This window comes from Tupaia chinensis, unplaced genomic scaffold, assembly GCF_000334495.1.
Source record: "Tupaia chinensis unplaced genomic scaffold, TupChi_1.0 Scaffold149325_1, whole genome shotgun sequence".
Taxonomy (NCBI): Eukaryota; Metazoa; Chordata; class Mammalia; order Scandentia; family Tupaiidae; genus Tupaia; species Tupaia belangeri.
In genome coordinates, this window is record NW_006209169.1 from 12,938 (window position 1) to 29,518 (window position 16,581).

Sequence of the window (16,581 nt, forward strand, 5' to 3'; positions counted from 1 at the left end):
GCTATTCAGAATGCTGTTAATCATGGAGGGAAAAAAATTGTCTTTACCACCTAGAATGATTTATCTGTTTGTACGAATGTGAGAAAAATGATCACATCTTCAAGTAATAGATTGCAAGTACAAAGAAAGTTCACATTACAGCTATGCTGATGAAAATTACCTGCAGGCTGTTATCACAGAGTCAGTGAATTAATTAACCTTTTGCCATAAAAATCAAGTAACTTTAGCAAAGTCTGAAATTTCTGTTTCGCTTGTTCCAGCTCCCTCAGTATTTTAGAAAATGAAATATTGTGCCGTTACAGAGGTAAACAAAATATACTGTGATTTCATCAGTTCTGATGTTAGTACAATAAAACCGCATAAAGTGTGGTTAAAATTTAGCAAATTAAAAGATTCGCCTTTTGTTTTAGCTAATGAAAGATGAGTAACAGTGGTTGACTTCTATGTAACTTTTTATTTTTATAAATGAGATTAGTAATTTCTTACTGTGAATGTTGGCTACCTCTTAATTATCTGCTTTTTGATTCTGTGAGAAAATAAAGTTAAATAAACATGTCTTTTAACATTGTAGATTGAAAATTAGTACAAACATGTATTCTTGTAAATTTTACTTTCAAATGAGCAAACACATAGTCTATGTGTAAATGTATTAATCAAGTATTTTAATTGTTTTCACTTGGGATCTGAAGCTTAAAAATCAACTAACATCATGGGCTGGCCCCATGGCCTAGTTATTAAGCGAGTCAGAACCCACATGGCCAACTCTGTGGTTCAAGTCCAGTACATAGTGGCGTGAAAACATATGCCCAAGTCCCATTAAGAAGGAGAAATGAAGAAGAATGAAGAAGAAGGAATTGCAACATGACTATATCACATTGAGGGTTGTTTTCTCTCTCTCTCTCATCTATCTTTCTCCTTCTGGTGAGTGCACAGACCCTCTAGTAAATGAATATGTATTTTAAAAAATCAGCTCGGGGCCAGTAGGTGCTGTGGTGGTTAAGGCACTTGACTCCCACATAGCCAACTACAGTTCAAGTCCAGGACTGTGAAGTTTGAAAATCATGTGAGGTACATGCGTGTGGATGCCTAACATTTCAAGAGGAGGATGGAGAAGAGACTGTGGTGAGACCATCCTTCCTGTGGTGTGATCTCTCACTTTTCCTCTCTCTGTCCCACTCTTACTCTCTCTAGTGAGTGCATGGACTCTATGGATGGATGGATGGATGGATAGATGATAGATAGATAGATAGATAGATAGATAGATAGATAGATAGATAAATAAATCAGCTAACACTAAATGAAACCAAGAAGGATTTGGAAAAACAGAAATTTTAACATATGATGGTAATATGAGCCATCCAGGTTTTGTTTGTTTTTAAGAGAGATTTTTGCTATAGAGTGTGTGTACTTGCCAGAGAGAAAGAAAGACAGAGAGACAGAAAACAAGAAATCACCCACTATGGGGATGGCCACTCTGCAATCCCTTCTCCTTCATTTTCTCTTGGGATTTTAGGCATGCACGTACATGTGCCTGGAGTGAGTTTTAAGTTGCTGGGTCCAGGCCTTGGAATTCAGTCAAATACGTGGGAGTTCAATAACATAACCATTATGCCATCTGCTAGTCCATTGCTCATGTTAAAGGAAAGGATCATTTAGAGTTGGTGAGGACCAAGTGGTGGCTTAGTGGTAATACAGCTGGGCACATGGAAAGTGTCCTGAGTTTAGGTCGTGTAACCTCCCTGAGAACAATGAGAATATGCACATTCCCTGTGATCCTGGGCACCTGAGAATGGGGATGGACTGTGGCATGAGGACCTGTTAGGTGCCTCTTTCTCTCTCTCATGGAGAACAAGCTTAAAAAAATAAGTTTCAGTAAATGTGAAGTTCATGAAGATTTAAGAGTAAAATTATATTTTAAATTTTAACATATTTACATGTCTTCATGCAAATACTAGAAACCAAATTTTATTTTTCTCTATTTAAGATGTTAATAGCCTCTAATATTTAATTGTTCAAAAACAAGTAATTAGAGCTATTTTCCATTAGCTAATTTTTAGACTGTAATTCGAATTCAGTCATTATAAAATTGAGTAGTTGACAATGGATAAGTCATCCCCTCAGCAGGTTACCAGATACTCTTGTTTAGAAAATAGGTTATATGTATACTGTTTTAAAATGTTGGTGTATATGTTTATTGTTCCAACAGAATGAGGAATATTTTCCAAATTATTTTTTAGGGAAAAAAAAATGTTGGTTGCAGTAAAAGCTCTCCAAGAATGTGATGAAGTGGAAAGTATTAATAGTTGCTTTTGTGTTAATAAAGTGGGCAATGCTTAGGTAGAAAACTGAAGGTGCCTATGAGGTTCCTTTTTCTGAATTAAGGGTAGGCATATATTTCATGAGTGAAAATTTCAAATCAAATAGTTATTTAAACTAATTTAGACCAAATAATAAACCTTTCATAATTGCTAACATAGTAAAATTTTTCACACACATCTTTCTAACATCTCTATAAAGTTGCTAGCTCTATAAGTGGATAAACTTAGAATGTATATCAAAATAATTTTGGTTATTTCAGTTTTGAGAATACTTCTATTATAAAGCATGTAATTTTAAGTAAATGTACATTTACTTAAAACGTCAAGGCTAGTACATTTTGTCACATAGAAAATTCACATTAAGTACATTTTGAATATAAGGATGCAAAAAGCTTCAAAATATTGGCTTTCTACCAATACTTAAGTTTGTTTAGGCTAATTTAAACCAGATTGATTTCCATTGATTCTTATATGATCATGCAATCAGTAATAATGTAAACATATATATGAATAATAAATATATTTCTTCAAAAGAATTAAAAATGAGAATGCAAATTTCTAACATTCCATGATTATGTCAGGAATACACAGGCTATCCTTTGGCAGATATGACCTACATACCTGACAGGTAATGTTCTGTCTCCTTTTCTCCTGTCCATTTCTCTTTGAGGGACAGGATACCAGCGGAAATTCAGTTTCCAGTTAAAACCCCCATAAGTCATATCTGACCCAGCCATATATTCAAAGGTATCATCACTAATCACATCGATGATGGGGCATACAACTGTTTTCCTGCAGAAAAATTCAAACCAGTTTATGTATAAATGATCATTTAAATGTTACATTTGCTTCTTCAAACTAATTATAGCTATACAATGAAATTTCATTATTTTGTGACTTTAACATGACTTTGTTTCCATTTTATCCTTGTTCTCAATGCAATTATTTCCTTTAACTCTATCTTCTTACACTCGACTTTATGCTATTAAATGAAATCTAATCAAACATACTAATTGACCTTCACGTTGATTTCCAAATGTATTGTAAGTACTAACTCAGCAGGATGAGCCTGGTCTATTTTTCAAAAAACCTCCACCCACAGCATGATTAGCAGAACTGCTTTGAGAATGCATTGTTTTAGCTCTAACACACTAAAAAACAACAGTAAATAGGGAGAGGAGAATGGAGGATGGCTTACTAAATCTGGTAGTTTGTATTTCAAATAAGATAGGTTAGATAGATTAAATAGCTAGTCCTAAAACACACTTCATGGAGAAAATTCCTACTATGAAAGCCTAACAAGTAAAAATCAGCAAACACTATCACTAATAAATATCATCAACTATCAGTATAAATATATGTTTCCTATGAATTATAATAGGGTCATGATATATCTCTGAGTGAATCATTCTTGAATTAAGAATTTAGAGTCATGGGATGAGCAGGTGGTTTAGTGGTTAAGGCACTGGACTCCAACATGGTTGATGATGGCTCAAGTCCTGGACTCAAAGGCTTGAAACTCATGCAGGGTGCAGGTGCATGCATGCCCAAAATCCCAAGAGAAGAATGGAGCAGAAGGGATTGCAGCATGTTTACGCCCCCAGGAGGTGATTTCTCACTTTCTGTCTGTCTTTCTCTGTCCCTCTGGTGAGTCCATGTGCCTTATAGCAAAAACCTCAAAAAAAAAAAATTAGAATCACAATCTCATGATTATTTAAGTTAGAACTAGGTAAGTAACTGTAGTCTTTGATGTTTTGATGTTTCACATCTCTTTTCTTTTCTTTTCTTCTTCTTCTTCTTCTTTTTTTTTTTTTTAAGTGGTTTTCACCCTAGGGTGTGTGTACTTGCTGGAGAGAGAGCAAAACAGAGATAGCGAGAGTGAAAATGAGAAATCACTCCCCCCAAGGGGGGATGGCCACGCCGCAATTCCTTCTCCTCCATTCTCCTCTAGGTATCTTCAGCATGCACGCACATGCACCAGGGTGAGTTTAAGTCCCTGGGTCTGGGACTCAAACCGCGGTCGACTACGTGGGAGTCCAGCAACATAACTGCTATACCAACAGCTGGTCTCCATATCACTTTTCTTAAAGAAAGATGAAGGGTACCAGCAGTTAGTGTAATGGCTATGTTGCTGGACTCCCATGTAGTCGACCATGGTTTGAGTCCCAGACCCAGGGACTTAAACTCACCCTGGTGCATGTGCGTGCATGCTGAAGATACCTAGAGGAGAATGGAGGAGAAGGGATTACAGTGTGGCCATCCCCCCTGGGAGGTGATTTCTCGCTTTCTGTCTCTCTGTCTCTTTCTGTCTTTCTGGCAAGCGTATGCTCCCTGCCTCTACAAAAAAAGAAAAAGAAAGATGAAGAGCCAGCATGATTGGTGTTCTTGATGGTAGTTTTTTAGGGTAAGAAAGTGTCACTAGGGAGATCATTAGGTACTCTTTGTGTCTTTTTCTGTTCCTCCCTTACTCTCCATTCCTGTGATGATATTTTGTCACCTCCATAGGTAAATGCTCAGGTCTGCACAAGACTGCTGATTGTAGATAGTTCTGAAGGCCAGAGTTTGTTTTTAATATTTGGTAAGTAAATATTACAATCGCCTTCTGAATCACTCATGGATGTGGAAAGCAAAGAAATGTCTGTTATTTATTCTTTTCTTTTCTTTTTAATGACAGTGAGTTCAAGTGCATATAAAAGAGAGAGAAACTACTCTTTTTATTTATTTATTTTTTTGAGGTTTTTGCTATAGGGCATGTGCACTTGCCAGAAAGACAAAGAGACACAGAGAGACAGAAAGCGAGAAATCACCCCCCAGGGGGGATGGCCACACCGCAATCCCTTCTCCTCCATTCTCCTCTCGGGATCTTGGGCACGCACACATGTGCCCAGTGTGAATTTAAGCCACCAGGTCCGGGACTCAAACCGTGGTCGACTACATACCCATTACAGTAACTGCTGGTCTCAAGAGAGAGAGAAACTATTCTTAATGAAGCCTGGTCACACCGCAGTCCTCTATTTTTCAATTCTCCGTCCTATCAGGATCCTATGCACCTACATACCCTGCGTATTTTTCAAGTTGTAGGAGTGGTACTTGAACCATGATCACCCATGTAAGATCCAGCTCCCTCTGTACAGCAATTAACTGCTCTGAAACAGGACAGGTCTCGTTATTTTATTCTTTTTCATTTTGCAATGCCATTACCACCAACACTCATTTTCAAGAGGGTCTGAAATTTCACGCACTTGGCGAAGGCCTAAATTACTCCAAAATTGATAGGATTCACCTAGCTTTGGAAAACTTCTGGATGACTCCAGATCCCAAAAAGATCAATATACTTCCAATATTCTTTTCTATTTCTTTGTTAAATTTCATGGTATAATTTGTGAGAGCGGAACTTAGATATAATAACCCTGAATATATTGTAGGTCATACCCTTGACTACATTACCTAGTTAGAGTAACTTCAGAATTTATGGATATTAGCAAGAAAAGAGATTAGCATCATCATAAGCAAATACAGTATCAATAAGTTGTTAGAACAAAAGGAAAATGGGCTATGCATGGCCATCTCGAAATACCATATTAAAAAATCACTATATTGAATATGAAACACAACTTTATAAAACAGCCTAATATATAAAAATTGCCAGAAATACATTTAAGATGTTCTAAGTTCATTTCCCTTTGCCAGGCTTACTCTCCTGTGGATACTGTACAATAAGTAGAGTGGAAAAATGTTATCAGCTGCGTCTACCCTCCGTTAACTCAAAGGTTCCCACTGCTTGCTTCAACCGTGGTGGTTCATTTTACTGACAGCTTCCATTCATCTTTCTGGCAAGTACCAAATCCTGCCGCTAACGTGATGTGGCTGGGGGAGGCTGGACTAGTTCAGCCTAAGCAGCCCCTGTCTTGAATGTCTAATTAAAAACTTCAATTCTAGAAATACGTTTTTACTGTACATAAAAATGACTATGCAAGTGAGTTGCTATACACTATTTTGTTATTCTCTCAGATAGCATTCGATGGTATCTTCATTAGGTGCTTGGAAATGATATTCGTTTGTCACCAGTCTTTATAATTAGCCAAAAAAAGAAAAAGAAAAAAACTTGTATTTCATGGCAGCAGCATCAGAAAGAATTATAGGTATATTCGAGGGCCCTTTATTTCTATCAAGTGTTTTTAAGGACTTCCAGATTTCACAAATTGTATGTATCAAGTGGCAAGATCATTTAAATAATTAAACTTATACATACAACTGTGCTCTCTATGTCTTTTTTTTTTTTTTTTTTGAGGGGTTTTAGCTATAGGGCACATCTGAGTGCCAGAAAGACAGAAAGCAAGAAATAACCCCCAGGGGGGATGGCTACGCTGCAATCCCTTCTCCTCCATTCTCCTCTCAGGATCTTGGGCACGCATGCACACACACCCACCATGAGTTTAAGCCACCGGGTCTGGGACTCGAACGACAGTTGACTACATGAGAGTCTAGTGACATAGCCAGTACACCAACTGCTGGTCCCTCTATGTCTATTTCTATAAACACGATTTTATTTTGTGGTATGTGTGAGTATTTATTTCTAAGATCCTTAAGGTGAATTTTAATCAGACTCTAAGGGCAGTGATGTACAGAGAACTAAGGTGGAGGACTGGGAAGAACTGAAATGTTCTGGCACTTCAGACAACCGAGACAAGCAATGAACTCCTTTGTTCCCTCCTAATGCTAGGTAGAAATAAGAACACCGACATTACCTATGTTCACAGGGTGGTCATGAGGACAGAACAAAAGTGCTTTGAAAACGTGCTCAGTGCTATGCCGTGGGGTTGGTCCTCACTGGACAACCAGGGTTTTAGTCAGGGCCAGTCAAAACAGGCCAGTTGCCCATGTGTGCCCCGGATCCTGGCAGAAATAAGAATCAGAGGAAAAAGGAGCACCGTGTGACTGGGCCCTGTTGGGGTTGCTTTCTCTCTCTCTCGTGTTTGCCTACGAATCCTCTGCCATTTAAATGAGGATCAGAAAATATGGTTTAGAGCATTATATATTTACAGATTGGATTTCCTTCCTTCGCCTATGAGTATTCAACATGTTTTTATTGTTTGAATTGTTTGGCTATTTCTTATTCAAATATCCATATTCAGCAAGAATAAGATAGTCTCACCATTAAATGAAGGAGAAAACTGTTAAAAAAAAAAACCAAAAAAACAGAAACAACATCAAGTAAGCCTTCTGAAAGAAGCTTGGAAGAGGAATTCTGGTAACAGCCAGACTCTCCTACCAGGCTCCGTCACACCCACACAGACATAACACATAAATTCGTACCTGTCTTCCTTTATTCTGGCCAGCAAGGGCTCCAGCCATCCTAGGGTGCACTCGCAGTGAGCATCGAGAAAAGTTATGACCTGCCCTTTTGAAGCAGCTGCTCCTCGAAGACGGGCACGTATTAGCCCAGAGCGCTCTTCCATCCTAATAATTTTTACTGGCACTTCTAAGTTTTTCACGTAGTTCTCTAATGTCAGCTTGAGAAAATCTGTAACATTCAATAAGAATTTATAAGAATAATTTGAAACTGTTTTAACACAGAACAGAAATACTGCCAAGACAGAAATTCAATACATAGAAATGGTAGCCAATGCCTATCAGAATTATTTCAGTAGATAATAGAGATCACATCAAATAATGTCATATATACATAAAGTCATATAAATACTCCACAACATGATCAAATGAGTTGGAAAAAAGGAAACAGTTTTGAAAGCTATTTTGACTGATTTCTTAGGTGAGTAAGAGCCAAAGAGAATCATGAGAAAGTGGTGATATCTTTCCTTTTTTTTTTTTTTTTTTTTTGAAGAGGTTTTAGCTATAGGGCGCATGCCAGAAAGACAGAGACAGAAAGCGAGAAATCACCCCCCAGGGAGAATGGCCACGCCACAATCCCTTCTCCATTCTCCTCTCGGGATCTTGGGCACGCACACACATGCGTCCGGCCTGAGTCTAAGCCACTGGGTCCATGACTCAAAACGCAGTCGACTACATGGGAGTCCAGCAACATAGCCATTATGCCAACTGCTTGTCCCAAAAGTGGTGATATCTTTGACTGGACTAATACACAGTATATTCATTCCTAATAAGCCCATTTTGTATGCTGTAAAGATGTACAGTAATTAAAGGTATAAAAATAAGAAAAATAGTTACTTTTTCCCAGATTTGTCAATGACCAGGTATAGACCTGTGTTGTTTAATGGCAGCTATACTTGTGAAAAATGCATCAGTAGGGGATTTCCTCAATGTGTTAACATCATAGAATATCCTTACCCAAACACTGAAGATACACCTGTTATGATCTTATGAAACCATTTATATGCAGTCTCTCTTTGAAGGGAGCACGAGTATATATGGGTGAAATTGAATAGGTGGTTGGAAGACTAGTAAAATAATAAACATCACTGCCTTGCTATCTTTTGACCACAATAACACTTTCTCATTAAAAAAATAAAGAACAAAAAACTATACCTCTTTCACTGGCATCATCTACCAAAATGACCTCAGAAAGCAGATAGTGTGGAGAACGATTTATAACACTGTAAACAGTTCTAAGAAGAGTGCTCCAGGCTTCGTTATGGAACACAATGACTACGCTTGTGTTTGGGAGTTCATCAGGGTAGACTTTTGTCTTGCATCTAGAAAACAATCAAGAAGAGGGATGTTGATTTATTAAATTTTATCCTGCTCAAAAACAGTAAGACATATTCATAATGTGTTATTACTTCAGACTTGAAAGTCCCTTATTACAGAAACATTTTATGAATATCTAAAGTCACCTTTTTTCTTTTTATAACTGCTGTGAGTAATCACCAGGCATTTTGTAAGTTAAATATCCATAATTACTAATATTTTATTTTAACTTCTACAAGGAACAAAGCAGCATGATTTCCACAAGTCTAAGAAAAACCTAAGAAAGCTAAAATAACATTCAGAAATGACCCATTAAAGGCCAGGTCCAACAGGCACACATGAGAATTCATTTAGTGGATATAATTTTATTCTTCGTTTAGAAAAGAAGAAAAGAATTATTGTATAACTCGGAAAGTAATAAGAACACAAATAGACATATACCCACAGGATTTTGAAGCATGTGAAAGTGAGGTTATTTTACTGTCCCAAAATAGTACCCTGTATACTTTGTATTCCATTTGAGGACACTTTAAACATGTCTATTTTCAAAGAAAGGTTTAGGGTCCAGGGTGAATTCTGATCTGTAAAATTTCTAGTCTTCCTGATCATCAGGAAAAGGAATAGGCTACCAGAACTTAACAAACTTTAATGTGCATAGGCACCACCTGGGAATTGGGTGTAGCCTGAAAATCTGCATTTCTAAGCAACTCCCAGGTTATTTAGATTCCCAGGTCCTAAAGCACACTGATTTGTAGGGCTCTCCTGTAATTGTCATTGCTTTTCAATCCAAGGAGATTCAAGTTTTACACGTCAAGCAATTAATCCAAAAATAGTGCTTGGATAAGTAATATGTGTTGGTAGGTGGTCACTCCAAAATTAACACACAGATAATGGTGGATCTGTCAACCTGGCCAAATTCAGATATTTCTGTCATTTAATTTTAAGTTGTTATGATTACAGAGTATAAGAAATGTCATTGGGTATCTGGATCAGAAAGAAAAGTTTATTGGGGACCAGCAGGTGGCATGGTGATCAAGGCATTGGACACTCCTACATGGCTGACAACGGTTTAAGTCTTGGACATGGTGGCTTGCTTTCTCCCTTTCCCTCTCCCTGTCTCTCTCTGGTCAAATTAAAATAAATCAGTAAAAGTAAAGAAATAATTATTTAAAAAAAAAGAAATAAAAGTTTATTCACCTTAGATCTGCGTGTGTGTTAAATATTCTAGAAAGCTAGTGAATTAAAACAATTCTGCAAATAAAATGAGTCAGTTATTTCATGTCACTTTAAATAATTTAATATACGACACAATACCACTTTGTTAAAATTAGTTTTCTCTATAAATGCATAAAAAGAATCCAACAAAACGTGGGATATAGAGATACATAATAAATCAAATATTGATTGTATACTGTTGATCTCTTAATCACCTTTTGAAAGAGTCTAAATTATCACCTACTCAGTGAAATCTTCTCCATTACAGGCAGGTGATAAAGTACCTAGACATCAATTATAACAATTTTTAGCATATTATAGTTAAAAACATTCATTATGTATCCACAATACAAAAAATTCTGTGCACATCAGAAAAATCAATATGTAGGGAGTAGGAAAAGTAGCGAGTTATAGTCATCACTTCCGGTTTTGGTGATAGAATCCCAGTGATTTCTATGTGCTTTATCATCATTTGATATGTTCTACCAGACAGCTCATCACTAATTAAACTTAGAATGTGATCTTAATAAGCAAGAAGGGCTCTTTTCATCACTTTCCTTAAACTTCCATTTTTCTCCCTCATCAAAAAAACCATCATTTTCACTATGCTAAACAAAAAGTATGATAAAGATAGCGGTCATCACCAAAGATGTAAAGCTGTATAAATAAGCTAAATGTCCCAAAATCAACAGCGGCTATTTTACAGTTTCAATAGTATCATTGGAAAACAATGATTTCTTTTTTCTTTCCTTTTCTCTTTTCTCTTTTCTTTTTTCTTTTCTCTTTCCTTTTCTTTTCTTTCTTCTCTCTTCTCTTCTCTTCTCTTCTCTTCTCTTCTCTTCTCTTCTCTTCTCTTCTCTTCTCTTCTCTTCTCTCCTCTCCTCTTCTCTCCTCTTCTCTCTCCTCTCCTCTCCTCTCCTCTTCTCTCTCCTCTCCTCTCCTCTTCTCTCTTCTCTTTTCCTTTCCTTTCCTTTCCTTTCCTTTCCTTTCCTCTCCTCTCCTCTCCTCTCCTCTCCTCTCTTCCCTTCCCTTCCCTTCCCTTCCCTTCCCTTCCCTTCCCTTCCCTTCTGTTCTCTTCTCTTTCTTCTCTTTTCTCCTTCGTTTAAAATTGTCAGAATACACATATGCTCTCCAGAGAGAGACAGCACCCCTGATGGGGCACCGGCATGCTGAATCCTTTCTCTTCCATTTCCAGCTCATCAGGACTTTGGGCATGCATGTGCACGTACACACACACACACACACACACACACACACACACAACCGGCATGCTGAATCCTTTCTCTTCCATTTCCAGCCCATCAGGACTTTGGGCATGCATGTGCACGTGCACACACACACACACACACACACACACACAACATATTTTTCAAGCTGCTGGGCAGAGATTCAAATTGTGGTTGGCCACTGAACAGCAAGAATGAACTAAATGATTTATTTTCAATAAAATGTTTTGTATATTACATTACCTTGCCAATAAAGAAAACATGAGAGATGAATTTAGATAAATGGTTCAAATAGCAACTAAAAAGAGATGTTTAAATCTAGTATCTTAAACCATTTCTATCAATTTTTATCTTTCTCATTAAAATATTAACTCACAAATGGTAATTTTAATATTCATTATTTGTGTCAAAGTTCTAATGAACTAATTTAGTATTAATGCAGCTATTATGTTTACTTAGAGAAAATTTCCGCTTTGTCATTATTTAATGTAGCATAAAAATAAAACGTGGCCATTACTTTTATTAATTCTTCTCCTTCTTCCTATATAAACAGTCATTCACAAATGGGGACAAAAGTTCAGTTTTGCAGAATGCATAAATTCTGGAGACCTAGTATACAGCATGCTGGCTATAGTTAGTACTGCACTGTAGACTTAAAATGTACTGAGGGGGTACCAGCAGATGGCATAATGGTTACATCACTGTATGCCCTTGTGGCCAACCATGGTTCGAGTCCTGGACCTAGAGGCTTAAAGTTTATGCTGGGCGTATGTGCATGAGTGCTCCAAATCCTGAGAGGAAAATGGAAGAGAAGAAAATTGCAGCATGGCCATCCCCCCTGAGGGGTACTTTCTTGCTTTCTCTCTCTCCGTCTCCCTGGTCAGTGCACATGCCCTATAGCAAAAATCTCACTCTTAAAAAAAATAAATAAATAAAACATATGCTCAGGGAATTGATTTTAATTCTTCTTACTTAAAAAAAATCATAACAATGTGAGGTGATAAGTATATTGACTAGCTTGATTGTGGGAATAATTTCAAATTGTGCAAATTCAGTTGCACACGTTGAATATACAGTATCTCTTTGACAAGTATACCTCAATTACCTGGAAAAAAAAATCCTTCAGCAAAGACTTTATGTACTTACAAAATAACTTATAGTTTATTCACTTTAGACTTTTTTCATGTAAAATATTCTGAAGAGTTTAAGAATATACAAGTTAATCATATCCTATATCAGCTTATCCAGTTACCTGAAATTTTCAGCATACATTTGTAGAAATAAGTTATGCTTTTCATGGTTTCTCATGAGTTTGTGATACATTGAACTGCTGCTGTTGTCTGTATTTCCTCAAAGCTATTGCCTCATCTATGGCAAGATATAATATCTCATTTACCATGAGAAAAGAGAAAAAATGCTGTCAAATAAACTATCACATACTTCCTTACTACTAGAAGCTATTTAATACTTAAATATAGCTCATAGCAAAACACTTCAGGCCCAGCCACTATCGTGCCATGGTAACCCAACTGTTCCACAAGGCTGAAAGCCACATGATTGCCACAGGCATGGATCCCCAGGTCAGCCCGAAAGCACATTGGGTGCCGGCACAGGCACCTGAAATCCTTAGGAGCAGGAGGGGCGGAAGAAAGGAGATCGCAATGCGAGGAGACCCTGTCACACTGTAGGTGCTTCTCTCTCTACTCTTTCATGCCCCTGTGTACATGTGCATGTGTGGGTATGGCTGCTCTATCATAAAGAAATATTTTAAACTTAGACAAATTTCTATCAATATTATTGCACTTGATTTATGAATCAGTCACATGATTTCTGAATTAGTCACACCAGTTCCCTATTGCTTTGAAGTTTATTTCATCTACAGTACTGCCTCCTCACCAACCCACTACACCTTTTCCTTGGGTTTGATTTCTGAGGTGTCAGTTACCTAAGATCAGCTGTGGTACAAAAGCATTTAATGGAATATTCCAGAAATTAGCAATGCATAAATTTTAAACTGTATGCTGTTTTGAGTATCTCATCATCTCCCTCTGCCCCACTGGGATATGAATCATCCCTCTGTCCAACACACCAACACTCTGTATGCCTCCCACCCATCAGTCACTTAGAATTCTTCTCGCTTACCACTGATGGTTGCAGTATCACAAGACTTAAGTTCACTAACCTTATTTTACTCAATAATGGCCCCCACGAACAAGAGCAGTGATGCTGGCAGTTAGGCTATGCCAAAGATGAAGTGATTCATTTAAGTGAAAATTTTCAGATGAAGTTGACAAAATCTACAGTCCAATAATAAATTTTAAGAGAACTCATTTAAATAACTTCTATTACAATATATTGTTATAATTATTTTATTTTATTATTAGTTATTGTTAATCTCATATTATGCCTGATTTGTGAATTAAACTCTATCACAGATAGGTGTGATATCTATCTATCTATCTATCTATCTATCCAGTTATATTCAGGTCTGGTACTATCCACAGCTCCTGGCATCCACAGGACATTGCGCATAAGGTGTTGGGGGGATGCTGTAGTCTATTCCGCTTTTAAATTGTATTACTTAGTACATGAGAGAGAAAGTTTAGCACATATCTCAGCAGCAAAAAAGAAACAGTTTCATCTCCTTGCGGATATTTCCCTTAGCACTATCAAGTTGTGCTTTACCCTTTAACATGCAAATAAATAATGTGGACATTTTAATAAAATGTAACTTCAGGTACCAGCAGATGGCATAATGTTAGGTCGCTGGACTCCCATATAGTCAACCGTGGTTTGAGTCCCAGACGTGGAGGCTTAAAACTCACAATGGGCACATGTGTGTGCATGCCCAAAATCCTGAGAGGAGATTGGAGGAGAAGGGACTGTGGTGTGGCCAATTCCCCTGGGAGACAATTTCTTCCTTTCTGTTTCTCTGGCAAGTGCACAAGTCCTATAGGAAAAATGAAAACAGAAACAAAATCCTCTCTCTAAAATAAGTAAATTCAGCTTTGGGATGAGCCCAAAATTCTGCATTTCTGCATTTCTAGTAAGAACCTTGATAGTGATGTCCAAACTCCTGGTCCCTGGTGACATAAGATGTAGAGTCATATGAATCAGTCAGCTGTTAATTTAATTAGCAAGAAAATAACGAATTACAGTCATTGCTCCAACAATAAATATCTGCTTAGTCATATAAAATTTAATTCTTTGTGCTGCTGTTTCCTTTTCCTTCTTTTTCGATGATAACTTTTTGTTTTAATACTGAATCACAATGTATCTTCTTGAAGAAATGGTAAATGACAAATTCGAAGTCTTTAAGAGTGCACATGACATATTCAAAGCAATGACTGTATGAACAGCTATGACCATGTTCAGACAAGCTTAAGAAATAGTGCCTGTTCGTACAGCTGCCAGCTAGTATACAGTGATTGGAACTAATGACTGGCTGGAAACTCATCCTGATTTAAGACATAGAAAATGAAAAAATGTACATCTTAGAAGAGGTGAATATAGGCCAGCAGGCGGTTAAGTTGCTGGATTCCCACATGGTTGATGGCAGTTTAAATCCCAGACCTGGTAGCTTGAAACTCACTCTGGAAGTGTGTGCATATGCGCCCAAAGCGCTGAGAGGAGAAGAAGGAGATCATGACATGGCCATCTCCCCTGGGAGTGATTTCTCACTTCCCCTCTATCTTTCTCTTTCTCCCTCCATTGAGCACATGGGCTATATGGAAAAAAAAAAAATTAAAAAAAAAGAAAGGAGGTGAATATAATACATGTTTTGTTTAGCCAAGAAAAAAATACTTAAAGTATTGTTTAGTTTTATTATTATTATTTTTATTTAATTTTATTTATTCATTTATTTTAATTTGACCAAAGAGAGACAGAGAGAGAAAGAGAGGGAAAGTGAGAAGTAAGACATCAGGTCTGGGACTCAAACCATGGCATGCCCAGTGCTTTAACCACCACATCACCTACAGGTCTCCATGTATTGTTTAGCTTTAAAAAAATGTCTTTAGATGGGATCAACAGTTGGCATAATGGCTATGTCACTGGACTCCCATGTAGTCGACCATAGTTTGAGTCCCAGATCCGGTGGCTTATACTCACACCGGGTGCATGTGCATGTGTGCCCAAGATATTGTATGCTGTGACAATTCTCAGTGAATGAATGTAAATTAATTTAAAAAATAACGATAATAATAAAGAAAATCTTAAAGTTAAAAAAAAAAAAACTCTTGGGACCAGCAGTTAGTGTAATGGCTATGTCGCTGGACTCCCATGTAGTCAACTGCGGCTCGTGTCCCAGACACGGTGGCTTAAAACTCACACCGGGCGCGTGTGCATGTGTGCCCAAGATCCCAAGAGGAGAAGGTAGGAGAAGGGATTGCGGCGGCATAACCGTCCCCCCTGGGGGGTGATTTCTCGCTTTCTGTTTCTCTGTCTCTTTCTGTCTGGTGAGCACACATGCCCTATAGCAAAAACCTCTAAAAAAAAAAAAAAAAAAAACGGGATTGGTTCAAATATTCATTTCACAGAATACAAGTCTCAAGTCACATAGTTATTTCAATATTTTGTCATTAAACAAGTACATAACTGGGGCCAACAGGTGACATTGTGGTGAAGGTGCTTGACTCCCACACAGCCAACTGTAGCTTGAGTCCTGGACCTGGTGGCTTGTTTTCTCACTTTCCCTCTCTCTCTGTCTATCTATGGTCAAATTTTAAAAAATAATAATTAATCAAATGAAATAAACAGTTACAAAACTTCATAGTAATAAAATAATAAATTTAAGCAACTTATCAGTTAATAATCATAACTAGTGATTTCTGCAACATAATACTTTCCATGTTTTTTTTTTTTTTGAGAGATTTTTGCTATAGGGCGCGTGCGCTCGCCAGACAGACAGAGAGAGACATAAAAAAAAAGAAAGCGAGAAATCACCCCCCAGGGGGGATGGTCACGCCGCAATCCCTTCTCCTCCATTCTCCTCTCGGGATCTTGGGCACGCACGCACACGCACCTGGCGTGAGTTTTAAGCCACCGGGTCCAGGACGCGAACCACGATTGACTACGTGGGAGTCCAGCGACATAGCCATTACACTAACTGCTGGTTCCCAGGGCGTCTATTCTTTAAAACCGCGATTATTCAG

At 37.6% G+C, this 16,581-nt stretch overlaps 1 protein-coding gene across 1 annotated transcript in view; it reads right to left on the reverse strand.

Moving 5' to 3' along the window:
- LOC102478346 (polypeptide N-acetylgalactosaminyltransferase 13-like) overlaps positions 1-12,700 on the reverse strand; it is a gene marked incomplete at its 3' end in the record, with an annotated part of 24,347 nt that extends 11,647 nt beyond the window's left edge. Inside the window, exons 1-4 of the mRNA XM_014585233.1 lie at positions 12,681-12,700; positions 8,826-8,992; positions 7,635-7,842; positions 2,940-3,110 (exon numbers count right to left, since the gene is read on the reverse strand). Of these exons, the coding sequence (XP_014440719.1) occupies positions 2,940-3,110; positions 7,635-7,842; positions 8,826-8,992; positions 12,681-12,700 (566 nt within the window). The remainder of the gene's footprint in view (positions 1-2,939; positions 3,111-7,634; positions 7,843-8,825; positions 8,993-12,680) is intronic.
- Between the last annotated feature and the right edge of the window lie 3,881 nt (positions 12,701-16,581).